The sequence below is a fragment of the Halyomorpha halys genome, unplaced genomic scaffold (genome assembly GCF_000696795.3).
Source record: "Halyomorpha halys isolate HHAL.00 unplaced genomic scaffold, Hhal_1.1 Scaffold97.1, whole genome shotgun sequence".
In the NCBI taxonomy this organism is placed as follows: domain Eukaryota; kingdom Metazoa; phylum Arthropoda; class Insecta; order Hemiptera; family Pentatomidae; genus Halyomorpha; species Halyomorpha halys.
In genome coordinates this window covers 476286-501126 of record NW_027108815.1, presented here as the reverse complement: position 1 = coordinate 501126, position 24841 = coordinate 476286, and the positions used below count along the sequence as shown (strand labels likewise).

Here is a 24841-nt window from a genome sequence, read left to right as displayed (position 1 = left end):
AAAAAATTAATAAATTACAATCCTAATAGAAAAGGTTGAAGAGATTTGCTGGAATCATAACTTAACCTTAAGAAGAGGGCCGCCTGTACCTCAATGGTTAAGACACAATCTTATCAATTTGATGTCCGGCCTGGGGCGTTGACTTTTTTCATTGAGTGGCGGTCCTACAAAATGAAAAACTTTGACCCCCAACCATAGTTAGGTAGTATAGGTCTCCTCCCGTCTTGGCAAAAAAAAATAAAAAAAAAACCTTAAGAAGCCTTGTAAGAATGGCTTGAAGTGAGATATAGTTCATTCAGCCTTTTATGAATCTACTTTTGATTCTATGACCAGATAAACTATAATACCTACAATATAATTTTGGTGAGAGAAAATTCTCAAGAAATTCTCCATTGTTTGCCATAGTTTATGAAGGAATTTTGCTAGAAAAGAGAGCAGACATGTTTTGTAGTTGTCAGAAAACCGAAGTTTATGAAAACCATGGAAGTTACAGCTATATAAATATTTTTTATTTCATTTTTTTTTTTATAATTGTATTACTTGTAATTTAAAAATCAAACTTTTTTTAGACTGTTGGAGACTATGAAGTTGGTGGTAAAGGACGAAGAGGCATTATGCCCGTTACGAACAGGGAGAAACATCATATTGCCATTGATAGAAATTGTAATGCGACAACTCCCGCTGATGCAACACCTGCCATAGGTAAATTAATGTTTATATTTATTATAGTTGAAACATGATTAAGGTTAAAACTGACTTCTTATGATGCTATTCTAGATAACTTTTTTTCAGTGAATTCAATGCCCTTCAAAGTTAGTATATAATGACATTGTGATATTATCAGCATTATTTTTAGTTATTATGAAAAATTAGGCTAGAAATTATATTTCTTTTCTTTATTTATTTTTTTCCCATGTCTTTTGGCCCTAGTTCAGTTCTGAAACAGTCATAGATCCTAGTTTATTGATATTTTTTTATTCAGTTTCTAAGATATTTATTTATGTATTAAATTTTAAGTTATTTTGAATAACAATAAGTTTCGATTGGCCCGGTTGGCTTTGGCTGCGTTCCCACTTCCCAAGGCTGGCTATGACGTCGTAAATAAATTCCTTGACCCCTCGTCTCATTATCCTATTTATATTAATTTTTTTTTCCTTTGCCTTCTAGATTATTGTTGGTATTTATAATCTGCATTTTATTTTTTATGCTATTTGAAATTATCCGGTTCATTATAAAAAAACTTGTTAATACTTTAAGCTGCTTATATTAAATATTACAAAAATTTGAAAAATGCTTCTTTTATTTGTATGCATATTCTTTGTGATTTTTTATGAATTTCTATTCGACCTGTTTAAATTTCAGAAACCAATGAGTATTTTGAAATAGAGAATATTTTAAAAAATATAAAGGAAATGGTTGGGGGTATGGTCTAAAAAGGAACAATAAATAGAAGTTTTGCTCCACTTTGTAGAACTTCATCTGGGTTTAAAAAAAGATCCAAAAAATAACTAATAATATTTTGACAATGTAGGATGAAAAGATACAAAAAAGTAAACTAAGGATAAGTGAAAAAAAAAATTATTTAATAATGAACGAAAAGAAGAAATAAAAATAGTTTTAGTATAAAATAGAGAATAATAAGTACATATAATAAAAACAAAACAAAAAAAACAAAACATTAGATTTAAAATGAACAGGACATGTAATAACACGTAAAAATAGAAAACTAAACATGAGAGAAATAAAAAAACAAAAATTAAACACACTAAAAGACGGAATATTAAGGAAGTAAGTTGAGAATAAATAAAGGTCAAGAAGGAATAAATAAAAACAAAAATAAGTAAGTAACAAATCAGAACAACCCACTCACCCACCTGTTCAAATTGAAAACTATCGAAAGAGTGATGAAAAGGGGGAAATGTACAGATATAATACGGTCAATAATTTGTATATATGATAAAAAACATATTATCTGATAATAGTTATGTTAAAAAAAAATAATAATAAATTTTAATTTATATTATGTATAGCTGATGGTTTTGTGTGTTTGAAAAAACTAATTTCAGGGACTACCCGTCCGATTTGAAAAGTTTTTTTGCATCACATCTTTCTTCATTAAGAAAGTCTTTAGGCAAGACATTATGACTCATACAAATGGAGTAATGACCAACTATTTTATAAATAGGTTACATAATGTCCAAAATCATTATCTTGACTATTTTATATCCCGTTGAAGGCAATTAACTTAATTAGTTTGATATTTAGTGCAAGCATCAAACTTTAGTTCCGTTAAAACAAATTTTATTAATTATGAAGAAGATGGTCAGGGGTGTGATCAAAAGAAAACAAGAAATAGTCGACAACTATTTATTTTCTGACGTTTCGTCCCACTTTATAGAGCTTCATCAGGGCTGTTCCAATTGAGAGCTCCCGAGACTTAATTTTTTATAATTTGTATCCTGTTCCTTGAAAATTTCCGTAAGAAATAAGATTGATAAAACATTGTATAAGTTATTATTTTATATATAGAAGATTGGCTGTATGTTAATTACAAAATGGTCTGGGTTTTGGTCAAGAAACCAATTAAGAATTAATTTCAACTATTTATTAATCGCCCACACTGAAAGTCTTCATGAGGGTTTAATAAAAAGATTCAGAGGAGGTAAAGACAAGAGCATAGCTAATGTAAGAGTTTAAAAGTGACTTTTAATTAACAGATATGAAGATAGAGGTTTAAAAAGACATCCATATAAAAAAATCAAGATAAAACATCAATCAAAATTAGTAATGAAGCTGTTCATAAAACAATTTTCTTCTTATCGTAGCTCCCTCTGGTAGTTCTCCTAGCCCTGATAGGTCTCTGTGTAAAACTAGTTGACCATTAAATTTCGCAAGGCTTTAATTGCATGGCTATTTGCTATAGATAATGTTTCTTCCCAACATAACGTTTCAGTTTACCAATTTCCTCATTTTAAAAAATAGATTGATAGATGATAGATTAACTTAGTTCATTGTAAAAATAATGTAAAATTGTGTTGTTTTTTTTTTAATTGATTTTTTATTTGTGTTATAAGAATCATTTTTTTTTTTTGTGCCAAAATAGAAACATAATTTAACCATTTTATCTACAATTTTGATGCTGTCTATTAATTAACTTATAGTATATTTTAAGTGTGATACCTAGGCTCTAACAGGTACCCTAGAAAACAGAATCGGGTAATTTGAAAAAAAAGTCCTCCGTACAATTAAGGGTACGACCTCAGAGTCTTAACACATGAAAGAGAAAAACTAACAGCGAACTGCTTGCAGAGACTGGTTAGTCAATATCACATGATATGAAGGCAAGGAGGTTAAGATGGGCGGGACATGTGGCTTGAAGCAATCCATCTGGATCATGTCTATACTCAACAATGAATGCCAGTATAGTTGGTAAAAGACCAAATGGAAGGGCCAAAACCAGATGGTTAGACAGAATCGGCTTAGATGGGAAAGAGCTGCATGCAGCAAACTGGAAAGCAGTAGCCCAAGACGGGCGGGCGTGGGGAAGGGTGGTTCGGGCGGCCAAAGATCAATAAGGTCTATTGATCCACCCGAAAAAAAAGTATATATAAAAATATATATCTTTGAAATGAACCTAGCCGAATTCAAGGAATGTCCTATAAATACTACCCGCCTAAAGTCACTTGTACCAACATGATCTGAAGAAGTTTTATTTACAAAGATTACTAGATAAAAATTACTGAACAGTTTTAAATAAAAATTACTCTTTGATTAAATTTTACTTTAATGCTTATTTTTAAAAATAAATTATTGGATTGTTTGGCCCATGGCCATTACCATGGTGTAAATAGTTGCTGCCATGGTAGTACTGTTGCACTAAATCCAGTGTGATTGTTGATAGTACATGTAATAGCAGTAAAGCTATCATGAAAATATTTACTGTCAAACTAGATATAGCATTATAGCTGACAGTACATATTGTGCTAACGAAGCTACGGTCATGAGAGTACTGTCATGACTGTATTTTCTCATGAGTTTGACTAGCGTGATAAAATGCCCACACCTGCTAAAAAGAAGACTCCTGCTATAAACGTTACGAGTTAGCAAGAATGACTTGCTTCATTAGGTCACGATCTACATTAGTTTAAACTTCTTCATTCATACCCAAAAGAAAATCTTAAACTGAATTAGTTTAACAATCAATATTTTAATTATTAGCACAATATTAATTAAATTATCTTATTAGTTGGGCACAAACTTGAAAATAATTATACTTATATATTGTAATAATACATACAAATTTAAAATAAAATTTTATTCTTTATAATAATAACCTAAAAATATTTCTTCAATAAACCCTTTTCTCATTATATTATTTTTTATTATTCCAGTAAATAAATAACTAACATCCTTCTAGATTAGCTCTTATATTTCTCTCCTATTAACAATTATTTGAGCATTGTACCCTTTTTTAAGTTGATTTCATCTAAAAATAATTAATACATCATATAATTACTCTATTTTTTGAAAATTCTTATAAGCTTTTTTTAGTCTATTTATTTTAGTTAGTGGAGTAATGAAAATAAATTAGTGATACTTAATTTTTATAAAGAAATTTCACATTTTGTATTCATTACCCTACTGATCCCATCTCTCACCATATTCTCTTTTATATTAATTATTTAAATTTAAAATTAATTTAATTATATTTTAAAAAAAATGTCCCTACCCACCTGCGTATTAGACTGAAACTATGTTTTTTCATTACATTATTCTATTAATCCTATTCTATTGTTTTCATTTCTGTATAGGTTATGGTTATTTAACTTGATATTTATTTATTTATTTTTTTTTTTTTTAAATTTAATTTTACTAATGATTTATGCCTGTTTATTGGAGAGAAATGTAAGTGTTAATATAAAAGGATGTGAGTTATTTATTTCCTGAAATTTTATTTTAATTTATGTTTGATATCCAGCGGGTTCGCCCAAAAAGACAAGACGCGCTGTTTCGATGCCAGGTACGCCTCAAGCTGTCCAACAGACAGACCGCGAAAGGGAAAAAGGAGTAGACTTTGAGGGAGATGCTGTTATGGTTTCGGCTCGGAGCCAAAGCGACAGGAGGGTCCACTCGGCCAACCAGAACCAGAGGAAGTCTGGTGAGTTCTTGTCATCAGGTTGTGTGATAATAAGTAATTAACTGCTTGGAGCTAACAGCTTAGTACTATGTAAATTGGGAGAAACCTAAGGAAATTTGATAATTGTTAAAATATATTTGAAACATTCCAATTATAAAGCCTAAATTCTCTAACCTCTTGTCGACTTTTTACAAATTCAGGCATCATCAGGACAGAAAATCATAAATATTGCATGTACGAAGAAAATATTCAGCACATTTAATAATAATAGTTCAAAAAGACTCATAAACCAGATACGTCTTAGTTACTCCAAGACATCCAAAATAATAATCTAACTGTTTGGATGTCTTCCAGTGATGAGCTGGCTTGATTTTTTTTTTTTTTGTTGATGTGAGATGTGCTGCGTTTTGTTTTTGTACATACAGTATTTTTTATTTTCTGTCCTGATAATGCAGAAATTGGCTAACGAGTTGTTTGACAGTAGCTTAGAGACTTAACTTTGTGATGGAATACAATTGTATTATAACAATTATTTTGTGTATCTTCTTTTTATTTTTATTTTTTTTTTTTTTAATATAAAACTTAAGTACTTACTCCATATAAGAGGCACGTTAGTGACTTAGACATAACCTCCTGTTGCTATCTTCTTCTCCCATCTAATCTAGATTACTAGGTTCTCTTTATAACTTAGGTCGTATTTGTGTATATTCCTAAGGAAGACCTTACTAAAGGTTCCCTTTCAGTGCACATGCTTAGCTTTTCTTAAGAAAATATTTATTTAATGAATGCTCCTCTATACTTTCTCTTGCTAAGGAAACAATAGTTCCTCCTAACCAATTCCTATGAACAAAGAAAGGTTTGTACCAAAACAAAAATTTTGTTACAGGAAGGTGTGTATTTTATGTTTACCTTCAGTAAGATCATCCTTAAGTACTTATTCCATATTTGAGGCACCTTTCTTTTATATTAAGAGATTTAGAATTTTATTTAATTTTAGAAGTGCTTGCTCCATGCAAGAGGTGCTTCAATGACTTCCTTTTGCTATATTTTTCCCCCGTGTAATAAAACATAGATCTCTAGATACACTATATAATTTTAGGCCTTGAGGTCCTAAGGAAGATCTTACTAAAGGTTTCCTTTAAATCCTTATGTAAGGTACACTTAACCAAACATTTTTTTTTATGGAAAACTAAAAAAAAAATATATGTATGTATAGTTGACCGTAAAAATTGATATATAGGGAGATGGTCAGGGTTGCGGTCAAAGGAGAAATAAAAATAGTTTACAACTATTTATTTTCCAACGTTTCGCCCCACTTTGCAGGGCTTCATCAGGGCTGTCCAAATAAATAAGTTGAACAGAATTCGCTGTTCAACTTATTTATTTGGACAGCCCTGATGAAGCCCTGCAAAGTGGGGCGAAACGTTGGAAAATAAATAGTTGTAAACTATTTTTATTTCTCCTTTGACCGCAACCCTGACCATCTCCCTATATAAAAAAAAAATAGTTCAACATATGCATTTCTAGAAAACTTAAGTATGGTCTTCCTCAGGTACTTGTCTCAAATTAAAGACATCTTATCAACTTAGACAATATCATTCCCCTGTCTAATGTAGGGTACTAGGTAAACTATATAACTTAGGAACATATTTTGATACATTCCTAAGGAGAACCTTACTAAAGGTTTTCTTTAAGTCCACTTTTGCATAAGCTTCCCTTAACAAAGTTTAATAAACTCTCCTGTATGGTTTTCCTTGCTAATAGAGTGAATATCTATGAAAGAAGGCACGTTTACACCCAACAACTTTGATAAGGGAAGCTATTGTTGTACATTTTAAGGAAACCTTTAAGAAGGCTTTCCTTACATATTTCTCCCATATTAGAGGCACCTTACCAATTCAGACTATCTTCTTCCCCCTTTTAACACAGATTACTGAAGGTTAAAGGTGTACTATAATAAAACTTAGGGTCTATTATTATAGAATGAGAGAGTGAGGATGACTAATGAGCAAAGGATGGTGGGGGAGGGAATGACTGGCCTCTACCAGTGTTTCGTGTCTAGATTTGCTGAATCTAACCTTACCTACCTCATTTGAGTCCAAGTCTTTCTCTGTGGTCTCATTGTTTTATTATTATTTTTACAATGAAGTATATGTGTTTATTTACCAATTGCGTTTCAAAACCAACAAGTCTTAATGTTACTTGGTTAAAAGTTGAAAACATTTACTTTTAATGATTATCGCAGTAGGTATCAGTCAATCCATGTTACAATCTTAAAAAGATATTAACGCCAATAATAATAAGAGTGAAAATAGGTTTTCTGACATTGACATTATTTTACTTTGAAAACATTTACGTATAGTGAGTCGAGCACTATTTCAAATATTTACGTATATCAAGCTACAATGTTATTCTTGCTAAAACGAGGAACTGGCATGTATGTATTTTATATAAAACAAGGAAAATCATGAATTTTGCTTTAGCTAAGTGTGCAGAAAACAAATATGTATATAAATATATATTATCACTTCTTTGAAATTGGTTCTATTGTTTAAATAAAATTAAATTGTATCCATTTAAGTCTCATACACTCTTTATTAATAATTTAAATGTTCAATGTTTCAGTCAACCTAGTCATCCGCAAAGACATTCTTAACTATAAATTTACACCTCAAATCCAACTACTAAAATCTTTTCAGGCTATTCAGCCCGTCTGATAATTTTAGTCAAATCAACCTATTTTGTCACTTTTTTATCTAATTTTAAAACTTATAATTATAAATTAACTTACACTATTATCAGTCATTTATCACCCTTGATTGATAAGTGAGTTATAATAGTCTGTAATCTTGATTGAATAGGTGTATGTGATGTAAGGTGTAAATTTCTAGTTTGGCTAGGTTAGCCGGAACGTTGAACATTTAAGATATTAGTAAAGAGTGTTTGAGGGTCGCCCAGACACAGTCTTACCAGTTTGATGTCTATTGGTGGTGCCGGTTCGAATACGGCCTGGGACGTTGACTTTTTTCATTGAGTGGCGGTCCCACAAAATGAAGAACTTTTGACCCCCAACCATGGTTAAGCAGTATAGGACTCGAATGGGGAGTCTTGGCCGAAAAAAAAAAGTGTGTTTGAGACTTAGATGGATACAATTTAATTTTATTTAAAAAACATATTTATTTATATTGTGAAAGGATCAGCCTGGATTTAAACAGGTAGAGATGTTTATAGTAACATTATAATGTTTCAATTTATAAGATATAATATAGCTGACTTTGGTTAAGAATTCTGAAGTTATTAACTTGGAATGTGATTAATTTTTTTAAATTAAATTAATCCAGAATTATTTCTAACAATAATAATATAATCAATGATTCATTATTGAGATTAATCAATATTTAAGAATTGAATTCTCGCTTCACTTTTCTTATATGCCTTTTGTCATTCCATTTCCAGATCAGTAACTTCATTATTACTGGAGGAATTTCTGTAGTAGTTCTATTTTACAAATTTTGACTTTTACTCTCATCTTTTATAATTATTAGGTTACTTTTGGAAGATTCAAAACATAATGCAAAACTCTGAAATTAATCAATTTTGTGTAAGCGGTTGCAAAAATATTCCGAGTTGCGTTGTCATAGTGTTTGGTTAATTGACAGTTTTTTTTTTAATAAACAGTCATATTTACTCACTGTTGTGATAGTACTACCACAGTAGGAAACTGTCACCAAAACTTGAGGCTTTTGTTTTAAAATCTTCCAAAAATAAACTATTAGATATTATTTTTGTCAAATTTGAATTTTACTCGTAACTATTTTTTATATATTATATTGTTTGTGTAATTGTATCTGGCTTGGGGCTCCATCACTAAAGCACGTTGCACTGTGTTTTGCTTTTTGCACTACAATATCAAAATAAAATGCAACATTCTCACTAAGAAGAGATGATTACAAAAATTTCTGAAAATTATTGTGTCACCTTTCTTGTATAGTTTTTCTACCAATACTGATCATAGCCAAATCATATCTTTTATTTATTTAACAACATTTTAAGTGTATAGTTATTGCATATTATTATTATTTATTTCAATCATGAAGTTATTTAAACTTCTAACGTTGCATATCCAATCTAGTTTTAAGTTAATGAATTAATTTATTGTATGAAGAAAAGATGGTCAGCAATGTAGTCAGTAATAATATACGAATAAATAAAATTTATTTTATTTATAATATTAAACACTTTTTGAGACTGGTTAATTTTGTTAAAATAAATAAGTTAATTTCTATCCATTTTAGTCTCAATACATTTTATTTTTCTTACAAGTCCGACGTTTCAGCCAATCTGGCCATCTTTATGGACAATCTTAATACAATTTTGGAATTAATTGATTTAAAAACTCAAACTTCATGCAGGCTATTCTTCCCAGGCCAAAACAACAATTTCTAATTAGTCAATTTTCACATTAAAAACCAAAATTAAAATTCATTTATCACAGTCACTATTAGTTAAAACAGGTTTTTAAATCATTTAGTTCCAAAATTGTATTAAGATTGTTCATGAAGATGGCCTGATTGACCGAACGTCAGACTTGTAAGAAAAATAAAATGTGTTGAGACTAATATGGATAGAAATTAAATTATTTATTTTGATAAAATTTATGTATTTGTGCCAATATTATGACCTGAATTTTTTGCCTTCATCAGAACTTAAAATCAAATATGAAATAACTTTAATTCAGAGAAAAATAAAAAGAATATAATTAAAAACATACTTGGAAACATATATAGCAATAAATTAAGTAGATATTAGATGATACTTTCATTTCTTAATAATCTTCTCTAGAAGATTATTTTATTTCTTAATTATTGGAGAAGTTTGTCAGGGGGTGTGGTCAGCAAAGAACAAAATAAATAAACAAAACCATATTTATTTATTTTATGCTGATGTTTTCTTTTATTTCTTATATTATCTTATCCTAGATTAAATTAGAGTTTCTTCTATTGTTATCATCTACTGTTTACTTAATTTAATGTTAGATATGTATGTTTACAAGTTTGTTTGTTATCATTTTATTATTATTTTTCTTTGAATTAAGGCTGTTATCTGAAATTCAGGTAGGAACGGCACAAATAATTAAATTTACTTATTATTGTATCATTACTGATCGCACTCCTGACCATCTTCTCCTCATAACGAATCTACGATCAATTATATACTCCTTGTTAATTAATTTATTGAAAATAAATAAATGGTATTGAATTTTGGCTTTGATTTTGTATTATTTTTCTATTGACTTTTTAACTGAATTTGTAATTGAATCAATTAAATAATAATTACAGTATATAATAATTAAATATAGTATTATTTTTTAATAGTATTTCTTAAGTATTTTATATTATTAAAAATTTTTTATTCACCAAATATTTTATAATTATCATTTAAAATCATCAAAAAAATAATATACTAGTAATATTTTGAGAAATTTATGAATGCTCTTAAAAAAGTTATTTTATGAAAAAAAAAGGATGATCTGGCTGAGTTGTCCCCATTAGGATTTACTATCAGTGCTAGCCAAGACAAAAATTTAAAAGGTGGCAGAATAATTTTTGATTTGATTAAAAAAAAATTTAAAAACAGAAAGATATGAAAAAAGGATTAGGATAGACAATTGGATGCCCCTAGCCGATTGGAGGAGGCGACTGTTAAGCGGGAGGTTTTGTTGCACAGCTGACGCAGCCCTCGGCCGCCTGATTGCTGGTTCCGGTAGCCGCAAGCAGAAGCAGACTGTCTCCCTGAGCCACGAAGAAGGGGATTCACCAAGAGCGGATGATGCTTCCGTCTACTCTGTCGACCTTAAAACTGGAGGTATTATTATTCCTATTAATTTTTTAAACTTTTTATTAATAGTTTTAGTTTAGAAATTAATATGTTGTATGATAAGTAAATTTATACATTAAGTTTAGTCAAATTGTCATAAATGGTTATAAACATTGCTGTATGGGTGGGTTGGTACGGTGTTGAAAAATTCAAATATTTCAATTCCTCCCACCTTCAAATAGTACCATATAAAAAAACTCTTTACTTTTTAGACTTATCCCATTTTTTTTTTCAAAATATCTCCTTAAAGTGTTAGTCTAACAATAAATATATATAAACAAAAATATATAAGCTCCTTTTTTATTTTTTCTTAATTTAAGAGTTCATTATGAAACTTGTATTACTTCCAAGGATAGAGCTCTTTGGAATTTAAGATTTTTTCAAAAATTATTAAAGAATATAATTATGCATAGTAATCGATATGAATACTATTTTAAGCAGAGACTGTTGTACCTTGATCATATAGTTATATATATTTCTGGTCTGTGATGTTATTTATGCGATGGAATTGTGCTAAGACTAATTTTACTGCAGTGCAAGCAACTGGGAGAGTGGTTGTCCATGTACTATTTTTTTTTAGTAAAATAGAAATAATTTTTTTTAGTCCTATAACTAGCAACTTTTAGTTTTTCAGTTTATTTTTTAAATAGTTGACAACTTTTTCTTGTTTTAAATTATTTTTCACCCAAATTACTGCTTACAGGTGTGCAATTTGTTATGTTATTTTTCATTTTTGAACTAAATCTGGAATGTTGAGAAGTTTCTTGTTAGAGTGACATACCATCATGTACCTTGGATCAAAATAATGCTCTCAACCAATAGTTAATGATGTACTAGTGAAAAGAAAGAAGGAAACAATGTTAAAAGAGCGATAATATTTCTTAGTAGAATTTAGGTTGAAAAAAAAAATTCTAAATTTAAACATCGTTTTGAATACAAGATTAAATTCTACAAACGAATTGAAAATGGAAGCAAATATTTAAATGAATTTGAAGAAATTTTGATCGACAAGAACCGATTAACAATTGTGGTTTTAAGTTGATTTTACTAGTTTAAATGCTAAATACTTTAGTTATTTTTTGGTTACATTTAATTAATCTGCCTATTCTTTTTAAATAATTATTAATTTTAATTAAAGGTTATTGTTGATCATAAAAAATTTAAGGTCAAAGTAAGGCACTCAAATAACAAAACAATTAAATTTTAAAATTATTAATTTTAAGATATTAATTTCTTATCATAGCTTCTTGTACATATGTATGCAAGTAAAAATTAAGTTATGCTTTAATAAAATCTTATGTATTTTTGTTATAAAACAATGAAATACAAATTTCTTTAGAAATAAGTTGTTTTTAATAAATATTAACTAGCTTATAGGTGAAAAATTTTAATATCCAAGGTACACTAGGGTGTGATCAATGGTGCTTTATGGTCTTGATCACATATTAATAACAATAACATATTAATGTTTTAATTTATTAAAAAATACATAATTTGTAGGAATAATGGTCTTATCAGGAGAGAGTCTTGCCGTTGTTATATTTTAGAAAATGGCTTTAAAAAAAAATATTAGATTGAAATTATGATCCTAGGTACAACAGTCTCTCCTGCTGATTGTATCACTAAAATTTATTCATTCGTTTCATCATCTGACATTCGCACATTTATAATTTTTCAAAAATATCTTGTCTCGCCTTAAAATGAAAACCGCAGTGATGTTTTTAATTTTTTATTTCTCCTAGGATGTTTCAAAGATTTTGTGCTCTCCTCTTCAGCTTCTATAATTTCATATTTTCTTGAAATAAATGTAACTACAATTACATACATTCCATTGATTTCATTTCTAATTATCAATATAAAAGACAATCGCCAGAATAAAAAAATAAAAAGAAGGTGGTCTGGGTGCGGTCAACGAAAAACTCAAATAGTGATTGAACTATTGATATATATTGTAATAATTTTAAAAAATTAAAAATAAAATAAAAAGAATCTGAATAGTTTTTTGTCTTTTTTCAAATATAAAAGAATAACTTGGGTTCAAATTAAGAACTTTACTCTTAAATGGATAATATAATTTATATAAATAGAGAGAGAGACTCTTAATCTCAGGGCGTGTGGTTGCTAGACAATCAGAACAGGCATTTACAATAATTTCAATTAATTAAATTTAAATCTATTTTACAAATGTATTCTAATTTAGTTATAACAAAACTAACCAAGCTCTATATACTAACGATCCTCCTTTGTTGATTCTTTGGCGCCTTCCTTGTTCTCAATCCCACTGTTTCGTCCTAGCATCAAAATGGCTTCTTTCCTGACAGAAACTCACGACGACCTCTCATCTTGCTGAGACCATCTCCTTTTGGCGCCACCGACCCAACTCACTGTCTTTCTCCTCCCCGATGCCTATCTTCGATGTTTACTGATCAATCCAAATTAATCGATTTTGTTACAATCGATCCGCTTTACTTGCCATGGTTTGTGATGCGAACAGTCTATTGACAATTGTTATGTTTTTCTATTTCATGTTCGATTTTTCTTTTTTTATAATTACTGTAAAGAAACAACAAAGGTTGAAAAACTTCAGTCCATCTGATCTGATCCAACCCAAACGAACACTTTGGAAGGACGTGCACCGCCATCTTTCTTGTTTTGAAAATAACGTATTTCTTTTAGACAAAGAAAACTGGTTAGCTTGCTTTTTAATTTAAAATAACAAATAATAATATTAAAATTATACATAAAATACAACATATCAAAACCCTTTATACATCAAAATAAACTATTTACTAAAAAAGGGCATATTACAATATATTGAGATATAATACATTTAGTAAATCTGATCTTAGTTAAATTGACTGTTACAGGCATGTAGAGAAACTACCCATTGGTAGCACTCTAATGACATTTTACATTAGCTGGTCTCATGGCCATCTTCTTTTAAAGATGGCCTCGGAGGATTGTCAGAAATGGAAGAGGATGCAAGGTTAGAAACTAGGGGGTTTGAGTGGTTAGGGAGTTTATAATGGAAGGAGTGATATCTGGTTCGGGCTAGATCGGTTACATAGGGAACATTAAGCTCTTTATGTATGATTTTATTTATGACAAAGTAAGGAGCATTGAGGATTTTATGAAGGATTTTGGATTGTAAGGATTGAATACAAGAGGAATTAGAAGGTTTAGTGGAGTCCCAAAGCTCAACTCCATATGTCCAGATTGGCCTTATTACAGTCATGTAGATCAGTCTTTTGTAATGTGTTTGAAGTTTAGACCGTTTGTCTAGTAAGTGCTGTAATAGTCGAAATCAACGTGCAGTTTCCTTTATCAAGAATAAAACTAAAACTTCCTACATTGTCTTTTTATGTGTTAGTTGGACATATAACACTACATATTTAATTTTTATTTTTACAAGATCCTTTTCCATCTTCCCTACCAATATTATAGTGTTATGTCACTATGGGGGGAGTGCAGTGGCACTGTGGTAAGGCACTATGGTACTAATTCCAAGGACCCGGGTTCGAATCCGGCTGGGAAGATAATTATACTGTTACACTATAGCCATGAGACTATGCTGTGGGCTATGGAGCCCTCTTGAGGTCCACCCAGACTCATAAAGTGGGTACCCTTAATTTGGGAAAAAATCTGACGGTTGAGCGTGATCTTGAAAAAATCACCTCCTTGTATATCCATTGTTCTAAAAACAGTGCTTCCTTACTGAACCCATGACCCTTCATGAATCGTAGGGGTTCACATTATTATTTCACTATAAAGTAAAAATACATAACGTTCTTATTTTTTTTTTCACAAACCAGCTAGCAAAGAACACACGAATATCATTTTCGATTCATTCTCAAACCTTCCGCCTTCTTTCTACTCCAATACCCTTTCATCCTCAGACTGTTCCTCCCGCTCTTCCTTAGTCCATTTTCTCCCTCATCTCTCCTTCTTTCCCACAAGAACTCTAACCTCTTTTAGTTTATTCCCAAAATGCTCTCTATTCAAGCAGTATTCACCCATTATTTTTAGTTTACCCAGTTCCTCTTTCACTTATTCACTTATTGAATCACTATTTTCACTTATTTTATAGTTGCAGACCGAGTTGAAAATTTTCTTATTTAGAACCTCATTCTTCATTCTGTCCATGTGCCCGTAAAATCTCTGTTTCCTCGTCCTGATGAGTGTTTCCAGGTCTTCAAAATTCCTAAATATTTCCTCATTGGACTTTCTCCTATACCCCTCTTCCATTATTTTGGATCCGTTAATCCTCCTCAGAATTTTCCTCTCCCTCTCCAGGCTCGGAAGGCTGACTGTTTCCATACTATACAGTATCACTGGACTTACTACTGTCTTATTTTTGTATTGAAGGACAAATTTCATTTACATTAATAATAACTGATTATTAATGTATTGTATTACCTTAATACTATTAAAATAATAACTTTCTTATTTATTTTAATAGTAAATTAAATTTACTATTAAAATAAATAAGTCATCACTTATTAAAATAAATAAGTCATCACCCTCTCACACGTTTTCTTCTTCTAAAAATTTTTCTACTTTTTATTTTTTATTTTCACCCTCCCGTAACGTTTTCTTTATAACTAACACTTAGTCATTGTTGTAACGGCTTTTTTAATTCTGAGTTTGACCGCCATTAGCGCTGTATCCATTAGGCGTTTGATCTTCCAGCAAACAGGTTCATTTTTATTCTTTTTTTGGTTTCTTTCTCCTTTCTTTATTTTACTCTTTCCCCTTATTTTCTCCACTTTTATCCATTTTCCTTACCCGCGTTATAAGTTTTGTACACTATACTTATAATTTGCCTCTTTATCATCTATTATTGTTACATATATTTTCTTCCTCTCAATTTTCATTTTCTTTTCATATTTAAATTTTAAATTAATAATAACTAATATGTTCATACTTCTTTGCATTATATAACTTTATTTTTATTTCATTTCCTTAATTATGTTAGTTTACCCACTTTTTCAATTACCTATGTATACATTTTATTTCCCGCTTCTCTCATCACTTCATTTTATTATTATTCATTCTATACTTACTGTGGTTGTTATCTTGTTCTGTTTTTAGCCTTGAAGAAGGCTAGAAACTCTAGCCGAAACGTTGGCACATTAAAATAAGTTAATCGTACTTATTTGTGTTTTTCATTGACCGCACCCCCAACCATGTTCTCCTCATTCATCATCCACGGTCAACTATCTCTCATAAAAATAAATTAAATTTACTTAACCTTAATATTTAACATCCAAATATTAAATATCTACCAATATCGTAACCTTAACAATACACTTTGTAATAGGTGATACGTTCTTTAAACATTTAATAATCAATTTATGTCAAAGCCATAGTTATTATCTTAAGATTTTTACAAATCATCACAAGTTAATGCTAAAAAGTTAACTATCTGCCACTGATTACATTATATCAACATAAAGCCCAGCTTACATGACCAGTACTATTGAATATGGTACATACAGGTACAGCACACGTCATTATTGCTACAATATACTTTACCATATTGACTATATGGATCGTGTACGAGACCCTTAAGTTAAAATGTGAATATATACTAATGCACGATGGCCACTAACTGTCATTTCCTTTACTTTGAGGAGGTTAAGAAATATAATAAAATATTTTTTTTAATATTTTAATCTCCAAAGGTTTCAAAACACTCATAGGATATCACTGTGTAATTTGAGAGATGAAATTTAAAAATCAGTTGTGAGGTTCGCTCAAGGCATGAGCGACTCATTGCCCATGCAATAAGTAGGCTATGTGACACCCCTAAACACATTACCCTCCATTAGGCTTCACCGTAGTCGGGTAATAAACAGTGTAGGTTGGTTAATGAACAATAAGGATCAAAGCTCAAAGTTTAATAAGAGACTTTGGGGAGGGTGACAGTTCAATTAATAAGTAGTTATTAATAATAATTAGTCATTGACCAAACTATATTGCTACAATATTTAATTAAAATCTTGTTATCTATCTAAATAATTTTAACTCACCCAATAATTATAGGGCAAATTAGCTAAGTAAACAAAATTGTATTAAACGAGGAGAAGATGGTTGGGGGTGCGGTCAAAATATAACACAAATAAGTTGAATTAACTTATTTAATTGTGCCTACATTTTGACCTGAATCTCTAGCCTTCATCTGGGCTAAGAACAGAACAAGATGACAACCAATGAATATAGAAAATAAAAAAGAAAATTTATTTTCTTTATTCATTGATTGTTATCTTGTTCTGTTCTTAGCCCTGATGACGAGTAGGAATTCTGGCCGAAATGTTGACACGATTAAATAAGTTACTTATTATCAAATTGCAACTTATTTGTGTTATATTTTGACCGCAACCCCCAGCCATCTTATATGAGGAGAAATATAAGTCATCCATGGTCAACTATCTCTTATAATTAAAAATTATATTAAAATACTTATTTATTTGATTGTTTTTTCTATTAATAATTAAATTGAATATAATTGTGTATATGCTTATTTTTTAGAGATATTTAAATATTAAATTATAAATTATAGAAACTGAATAAGGGTGGCGCAATATCTCCGAAATATCCTAAAATAAAAAATTATATGAGTTAAGAATTATTGTGTTTTTAATTTTTGATCTTAAGGCAAGATAAGATATTTTTAAAAAAAAATTATAAAAGTTATTCATTTAATTACATATTACTGCAGTCAGTGTTTACTAATGGCCTAAAGTATTCTCATAGCAAGGTCTTTCACTGCATGGCACTCTAAATTTTCTCCGTTCAGAAAATCAGTAGAGTTCATCAGAATGGGAACAAAGGTTTGACAAATGCTTATTGGGTCCACTCAAACTTTAAAAAAAATTTATTTACTTGATGTCAGGGAACAATTCAGGTAGGTTAGGTTAACTGTCATTTAGTTATTGAAATAATTTTATAATTAGATATAATTATGATTTCAAGCCCTTCATTTAGTATTTAGATTAGTTACATTAGGATTAATGGTTACTTGTAGTTTATAGAAGTTCGTTTGTTCTAGATAATGTCACTAATTGTTTACAAACCTCACCATCTCATACAATCAAAGGTAGGTGATACCAGAAATAGCTGCTATCGAAAAAAACAAAAAAAGTATTGCGATTATTGCACGGTTATTATTATGGTACTATTGCACCGTTGGAAACACAAAAAATATATACCTGCTGTTTTGGTCTCCAAGTTGGTTTGGTCCTTTGTGCTGTTTGAGAATTATTCTGCTTGTATACATACAAACACTCTCACAATTATTACTTTGTGGAAATCAAATTTAAATATAGAATCATTCAAATACTACTGTTGTTATAATAGTATTTGAATGATTCTTATATTATACAAAACCTTCCTTTAGAGGTTTAAACATATTTTTATGAATCATTGCATGGTGAAGAACTAATCTAATGAAATAAATGTGTTATGTTTTCCAAAAAAGAATTTGTAAAAGGCCTTAGCTTGTTAAATTGCTATGATTATAGTCAAAACTTGATAATTTGAAATTGAGGTGAGATAAATTTAATTTAAGTTATATATATTTTTTACAAAGCAGGATTTAAGTTCACTAACATAGTATTGAAAAGATACTAGTACAGGTTTGAAAAGATCTATGAATAAAAATAAACTTTGATATGATATTAATCCTTGTATGTTTCTAATACGCTTTTTCTTTATTATTCAGGTTTGCAATACTCCCCTTACTATATATTTCACATATAGGTAAATAAAAGTGATATATCTGACTTTTGCCTAGCTACTATTCAAAAACAGTAATGATCAAATTTTATATTCATCCATTGTTTATCAGTATAGAGATATTTACTTTTTTTAAATTAAAAAAAAATTACCCCTTAACTTGTACACTCGAGTTAATTCAAACACGCTAAACAAGCCAAACTGTGCTCTCTCGGGATAATTCTAGTGGCATTGGAATTTATGCTACTAGAATTTTTCACCCTCGAATATAATCGAGAATTGAAAATAACAATATGATAATTATTGAATAAATAACAATGATTTATTTTCTGTAATAATCCTCTATATATAACTTTATAACTAGGTATTATGACCAATATTCAAAATCCAAAATTAAAATTAAAAATTTTTAATTAATAATTTTTTTGTTAAATGTGTGTTAAGGGGTTTATGGAACTAAAAATTTTTTTTTAAATTTTTCTATTGCTATTACAATGCTTATTTAATGATTTTTTGAAGTGTGAAAAACAATTATCATCTTTTAAATATCCTAGTTTAGTCTCAAAACAATCTTCATTATTTCTTTAAAAGTCCAACGTTTCTGCCAGTTCAGTACTACCGATCTGATTTCATATTACACAGCTCTTTTATATTTTGTTATAATGTTGTATTATAGGCAGAAAAAAAGATAATAATTTATATATAATCATTTCAACTTCTTGAAACTGGTATTTAGTGTTTAAATAAATTAATTAGTACCCAAGTTATGTCTCAAATACACTCTTTATGATTTCTTTAAACGTCCAAAGTTTTGACAGTCTTAAATATAAATTTACACCTCATATCAAATTATTTAAAAAAAATTTTCTTGCTATTCTGTCCAGGTCATCAATAATCAGTCAAATCATCCTATTTTTTCACTATTTTATTAATTTTTAAAACTTTTAATTACAGATCAACTTAACATTATTTTCTCTTTTTTATCAACACAATAAGTTAATATATAATTAATTGGCCGAAATGTTGTACTTTTAAAGAAATAATAAAGAGAGTTTTTGAGATTTAACTCGAATAATAATTAATTTATTTAAAGAATATAAACCAGTTTGAGGAAGTTGAAAAGATTATATATAAATTATTCTTTTTTTACTTAGTTTTACTAATATTAAGATTATCTTATTTTTTTTGAACTTATAATAGAACATTATTACAAAATATAATAGAGCTGTGTAATATGAAATCAGATTGGTAGTGTCCGGGGGCTCAGCAATTTCTAATTTCTCAGTTTGTTTTAGTTCAATTTATCTTAAAAAATACTCTTATTTTAAAAGGGATTTTGTTTGAGTTACTAAGTTTTTTTTTTTTTTTTAAGTTACCAGATTAGAATTATTGAGTTTTGACTGTACTTTAATTTCCTGATTCTCTTCAAAGCTTATTTATTAAATTAGAGCAATGAAATAAAATTAGTTTTGGCTTTCTTTCATTTTTGTTGTTGTTTTAAATTAAAAATTTCATAGCTAAAGATTATTATAAGCTTTTCATTTTTTTTTTCAAGTAAATAATTATAGCCAAATGAAATTTGCAATGATTTACAGAAATTTCATAGGTTTTATGTTTTTTTAATAAATACTGGAAAAAAGTTTTGCATTAAGTCGTCTACTTATTTTTTATCTATTTTTTTTTTAAAAGTCCTGATTTAAGTGTTTTAGGAAATTCGGAAGTGTTTTAGGATTATCCACTCCTATAAATAATATTAAATTTGCCTTGTAGTTATTGTTTTTATGTCCGGTTATTAATTTTTTTTTTAAGAACAATCAATTAATTATATAACAATATTCTTATGCATTACTTTTTTCTGGGAATTTATTCTGTTAATTCCTTAATTATACGGTGTACTCTAAATGAGGTTCTAAACTTCACGGAAGTGATTGTAGAGCTGAAATGGAACAGAAAAGTTCATTTCAATCATGGCCCAATTTTGAACAGGTAAGGAGTGAATTTAAATTTGGTGTTTTTTAGTGTCACATTTTTTTGGGAATAGGGAGTGATAATTAAAAAAAAAAATAGTTTGCCTATTCCATATAGTAGAATCATAAACCACAAAAAAATATATATAGAAAAGAAATTTAAATTGTCTGCAAAACTATTTTAAGAGAGCTCTCAGTTGAACTACACTACTTCTATTTTTCATAAAATCCTTCATTTTATATTTGTCTTCTTGTGGACCGCAGATTCTCCAGTTTTAGAAAACTACCTTGTTTAATAAGTTCTAAGTCTTAAGTTGAGCTTTGTCACAGATTAAGCTTAGATTCACCTCTAATTATTTAAAAAATATTTGTGATATGAAAAATGGAAAATTTATAGAACTCAGCATAATTTAAAGATCCCTTCAGATTTTTTATTTATTTATTCAACAAACTATAACGAATTCCAGACCAAATGGCAACATCTATCAGTCTGTTCAAAAATAATAAATATAAAATGAAATATCTATTTTATAACGCTATTAATTATTCGGTCGTAATGAAAGCTTCAACAGCTTTTAAACTAGAACTATACAATTTTGAAATTATTTGATACAACTTATGATTTAATGTATATAATACAGCTAAAAAAGAAGTAAATACTAAAATATAGGTATTGAAAGAAGATAGTATAAAGTAGATTGTAGGAAGAAAGTCTGGGTGGCAGTCAAAAAAGGTATCAAAATAGTTGAATAGAACTATTTATTGTAAACCAATATTTCGCCCCACTTTGTGAATGAATAGCTGCAACCAACTGACTGTTCAGTCAGGTCACAGCAGTTTCTTAGTTATTCTTTCCTATTCAACAAAAAAGTGTGACAATCTTAAAACACTCAGAATTTAAATTTATCCTTCACCTTTTCAGAACGAGACCATTGGACAAATGAACTGTTTATGTTGAATTTGAGATCTTATATCATTTTTATTGGTTCCAGAAATCATTTACAGTACACCCTATGTAATATGCATGTCTTTCGAACAAGTGATTTCCAATTTATTAACAACACTAACACTGCCTCATTCGCTTATAATAGACTTTGCACTCGATCAGCTTGTCTTATTCACTAAAACGAGCTTTCTACTAACAACTTTAATTTTGTGTATTTAATCAAGCGCAGCTTTAATTTTATAATTTTTATTTAATTGTTATTACTTTCAGATAACTTCTTCATAGCAATGTTTTTTGTAATAACCCTCTGGTTCGAATTACTTTGACATTTTTTTTTGCTCTAGTCCTTTACTGAGGACCTATAGAGCCCCAGAGTGGGAATATCAAGATTCATTTCTCGGCTGTAAAATACATTTTTACCGACCCAGATGGGATTCAAATCCATCATCTTCTTAACTATCCACTCTGGAACCCTCACCCCAGCTCAGATATCAGGTTCTCCGTTTTGACATCTTTCTATGTACCATAACATCCTGGATTTAACTTATTAGCTTTGAAGCTTCTTTATTAGTCCTCATGTTCAGCAAACTTCCAGCTGCACCAATTATATTGTTTCAGTACCGTAAACATGTAAATCCATTGTGAGCACGACCAAATCATTCATTGTTCAATTACTTGTTCCAGTCTGAAACTATGTATGTAAATATACTTCTTGGCTTTTTTATATTCTCGTTGGTGTTTTCTCACCCTTCATTCAGCTTTTTTTTATTTTTTCCTGGAGATGGCATAATTATTTATTTAAATAAACAAGTTCTAAATGAATGAAAGAAGAAAAAAAAGGGTAACTACAAATTCTGTTGATGAGCTGTGATAATTTATATTATATATATATAATTTATTTATCATTAAATATTAATATAATTTCAAAATATCATATTGTGTATTGAAATGTTGACCTTAGTAATTACTCAAGGGGGTAGCAAAGGTTATATAGTAAAAACTATTTAATAAATACCTGCATTTTGGCCCAATGTGTAGATCTTCTTCAAATTCATTTATTTATTTTCATCTGCCATGTTAATATGATTTTCATTTTGATTTAATATTTTCAAGTATGTACCTTTGTGATTGACCTTGGAAAAGAAAGTTTAACCCACTTCAAAATTTGAAGTTTTATGCTTCAAGATACATAGAATTTAAAAATTAAATTTAAAGAAATCTAACCATCCACAGATTTTCTTCTAGACTACTGGGCAAATTTTGTTTTTAACTCAGGTGCCAAAGTTAGGTCACCCCAGGATGATCTATACCATCCACCATTTTGAAATAAAATGGTGCCAAACCAGAGGTTTAGATACGGGTATATTACTGCTATTTAAGAAGATGCATGAAAAGCATTGGAAATATTTGGATTGTATATTTACATAAATTCTGTTTTAGGCTTTTATACAATGATTCTAAAGAACTTCATATTTTTCCTCTTCCTAAATGTGCAAGATATGAATGTTTTTAACATTAAAACAGTGTTTCTGAATCATTTTAAACAATGGCCCAATTATCTGGAAGAAAGATCATGGTCATGTTCATATGAAATGTCTTAATGGCTGTCATTTTGAAACATAATGGATCATTCTGTGGTGATCAGTGACTTCTACTAAAGAATAATTTTGATACTATTTTTACCTTCTCTAGACCATCTTCTCCAGGACCAAGGATGAGGTGTACCAGATACAATTATAAATAATAATGTCCACATACTAAATATATATAAAAGCAGTTGTTCTTGAATTGATTTAATAATTAATATGGCATGCTAGGCTAGTGATCAGTATTAGAATTAGTTCTTTAACTACATAATTTAGGTAAAATTTTAGGGATTAGAGCAATTTTGTAGGGAATAGCTAATTTTTTTTTTATTATGTAGCGACTAGCATAATTATAAAAGCTATAACTAGTACAGTATGATTCAAAGTGTAGTTTTGTAATTCATGTAGTTTTAATTAGTGACTAAAAAAATATATATAATTTTTTATTAAAAAATAGATATTTCTAGTTCTTCTTTTTATCTGGGCTGTCATATTTAATTTTTTCTACACAGGGATATTGTTTTATTTCTGAGACTATCTATTAAATTCTTGTTGATCTCTTAGAAAGAGAATGATCATCAAAAAATATAAAAAGTTAATGTACCCCAGCATAAAAAAGACCTGAATAATGTATGGGGAAAAATCATATTTTAAATTCTAAATGGTCAACTAATTATCTTTCAAAATACCAATGTATATTTTTATATATTACTGTTTTTATAGTTTATAGTGTGATTTCTTACCTCTTGTGGAAAATTATTCCAAAAATTTAAGTTTCTCGTATAATAGAACATGTTCGTTCGTATGGTAAATATAAAAAGCCCTCGTTAATCCAACTTGAAGGGTAATCTGATCCTTGTGACTCCAATTCCTGGAACAATGAACACTCAGTTTCATAGATATTCCTATCGTATTGTTTTTAAGCATTGTTTCAGCCAATTCTGAAAACTTGATCTGCTGAAGTTTATTTTAAACTTTTTTTTTAATATTTATTTATTGCTATTTACAACTGTACATTAATAATACATTTAGTAAATCTGATCTAAGTTACATTGGAGTGTTAAAGGCGTGTAGAGAAACTACCCATTGGTACCACTCTAATCACTTTTTACATTAGCTGGTCTCATGGCCATCTTCTTTTCAGGCGCCTCAGAGGATTGCCAGGAATGGAAGAGGATGCAAGATTAGAAACTAGGGGTTTGAGTGGTTAGAGAGTTTATAATGGAAGGAGTGATATCTGATTTGGGCTAGATCGGTTACATAGGGAACATTAAGGTCTTTATGTATGATTTTATTTTTGACAAAGTAAGGAGCATTGAGGATTTTACGAAGGATTTTGGATTGTAAGGATTGAATACGAGAGGAATTTGAAGGTTTAGTGGAGCCCCAAAGCTCAACTCCGTATGTCCAGATTGGCCTTATTACAGTTATGTAGATCAGTCTTTTGTAATGTGTTGGAAGTTTAGACCGTTTGTCTAGTAAGTGCTGTAATAGTCGAAATTGACGTGCAGTTTCCTGTCTTTTCAGTCTGGTGTGAGGATTCCAGGTTAATCGCTTGTCCAAATTTAGTCCAAGGTAGCGGATTTGTTCG

The 24841-nt window shown here is 29.3% G+C and overlaps 1 protein-coding gene across 14 annotated transcripts in view; it reads left to right on the top strand.

Annotated features, from left to right (window-relative positions):
• Asator (tau-tubulin kinase asator) overlaps positions 1-24841 on the top strand; it is a 255590-nt gene that overhangs the window by 204670 nt on the left and 26079 nt on the right. For 11 of the 14 annotated variants that reach the window (XR_010843331.1, XM_014415286.3, XM_014415287.2 and 8 more), the window contains 4 exons: positions 570-702; positions 4979-5158; positions 10820-11002; positions 18066-18113. Coding sequence is in view for 13 of the 14 variants with exons in the window: in XM_014415286.3 (XP_014270772.1) it covers positions 570-702; positions 4979-5158; positions 10820-11002; positions 18066-18113 (544 nt within the window). In the remaining variant the exon portion in view is untranslated. The remainder of the gene's footprint in view (positions 1-569; positions 703-4978; positions 5159-10819; positions 11003-18065; positions 18114-24841) is intronic. The other 3 variants (XM_067047140.1, XM_067047144.1, XM_067047141.1) reach the window with 3 other exon arrangements.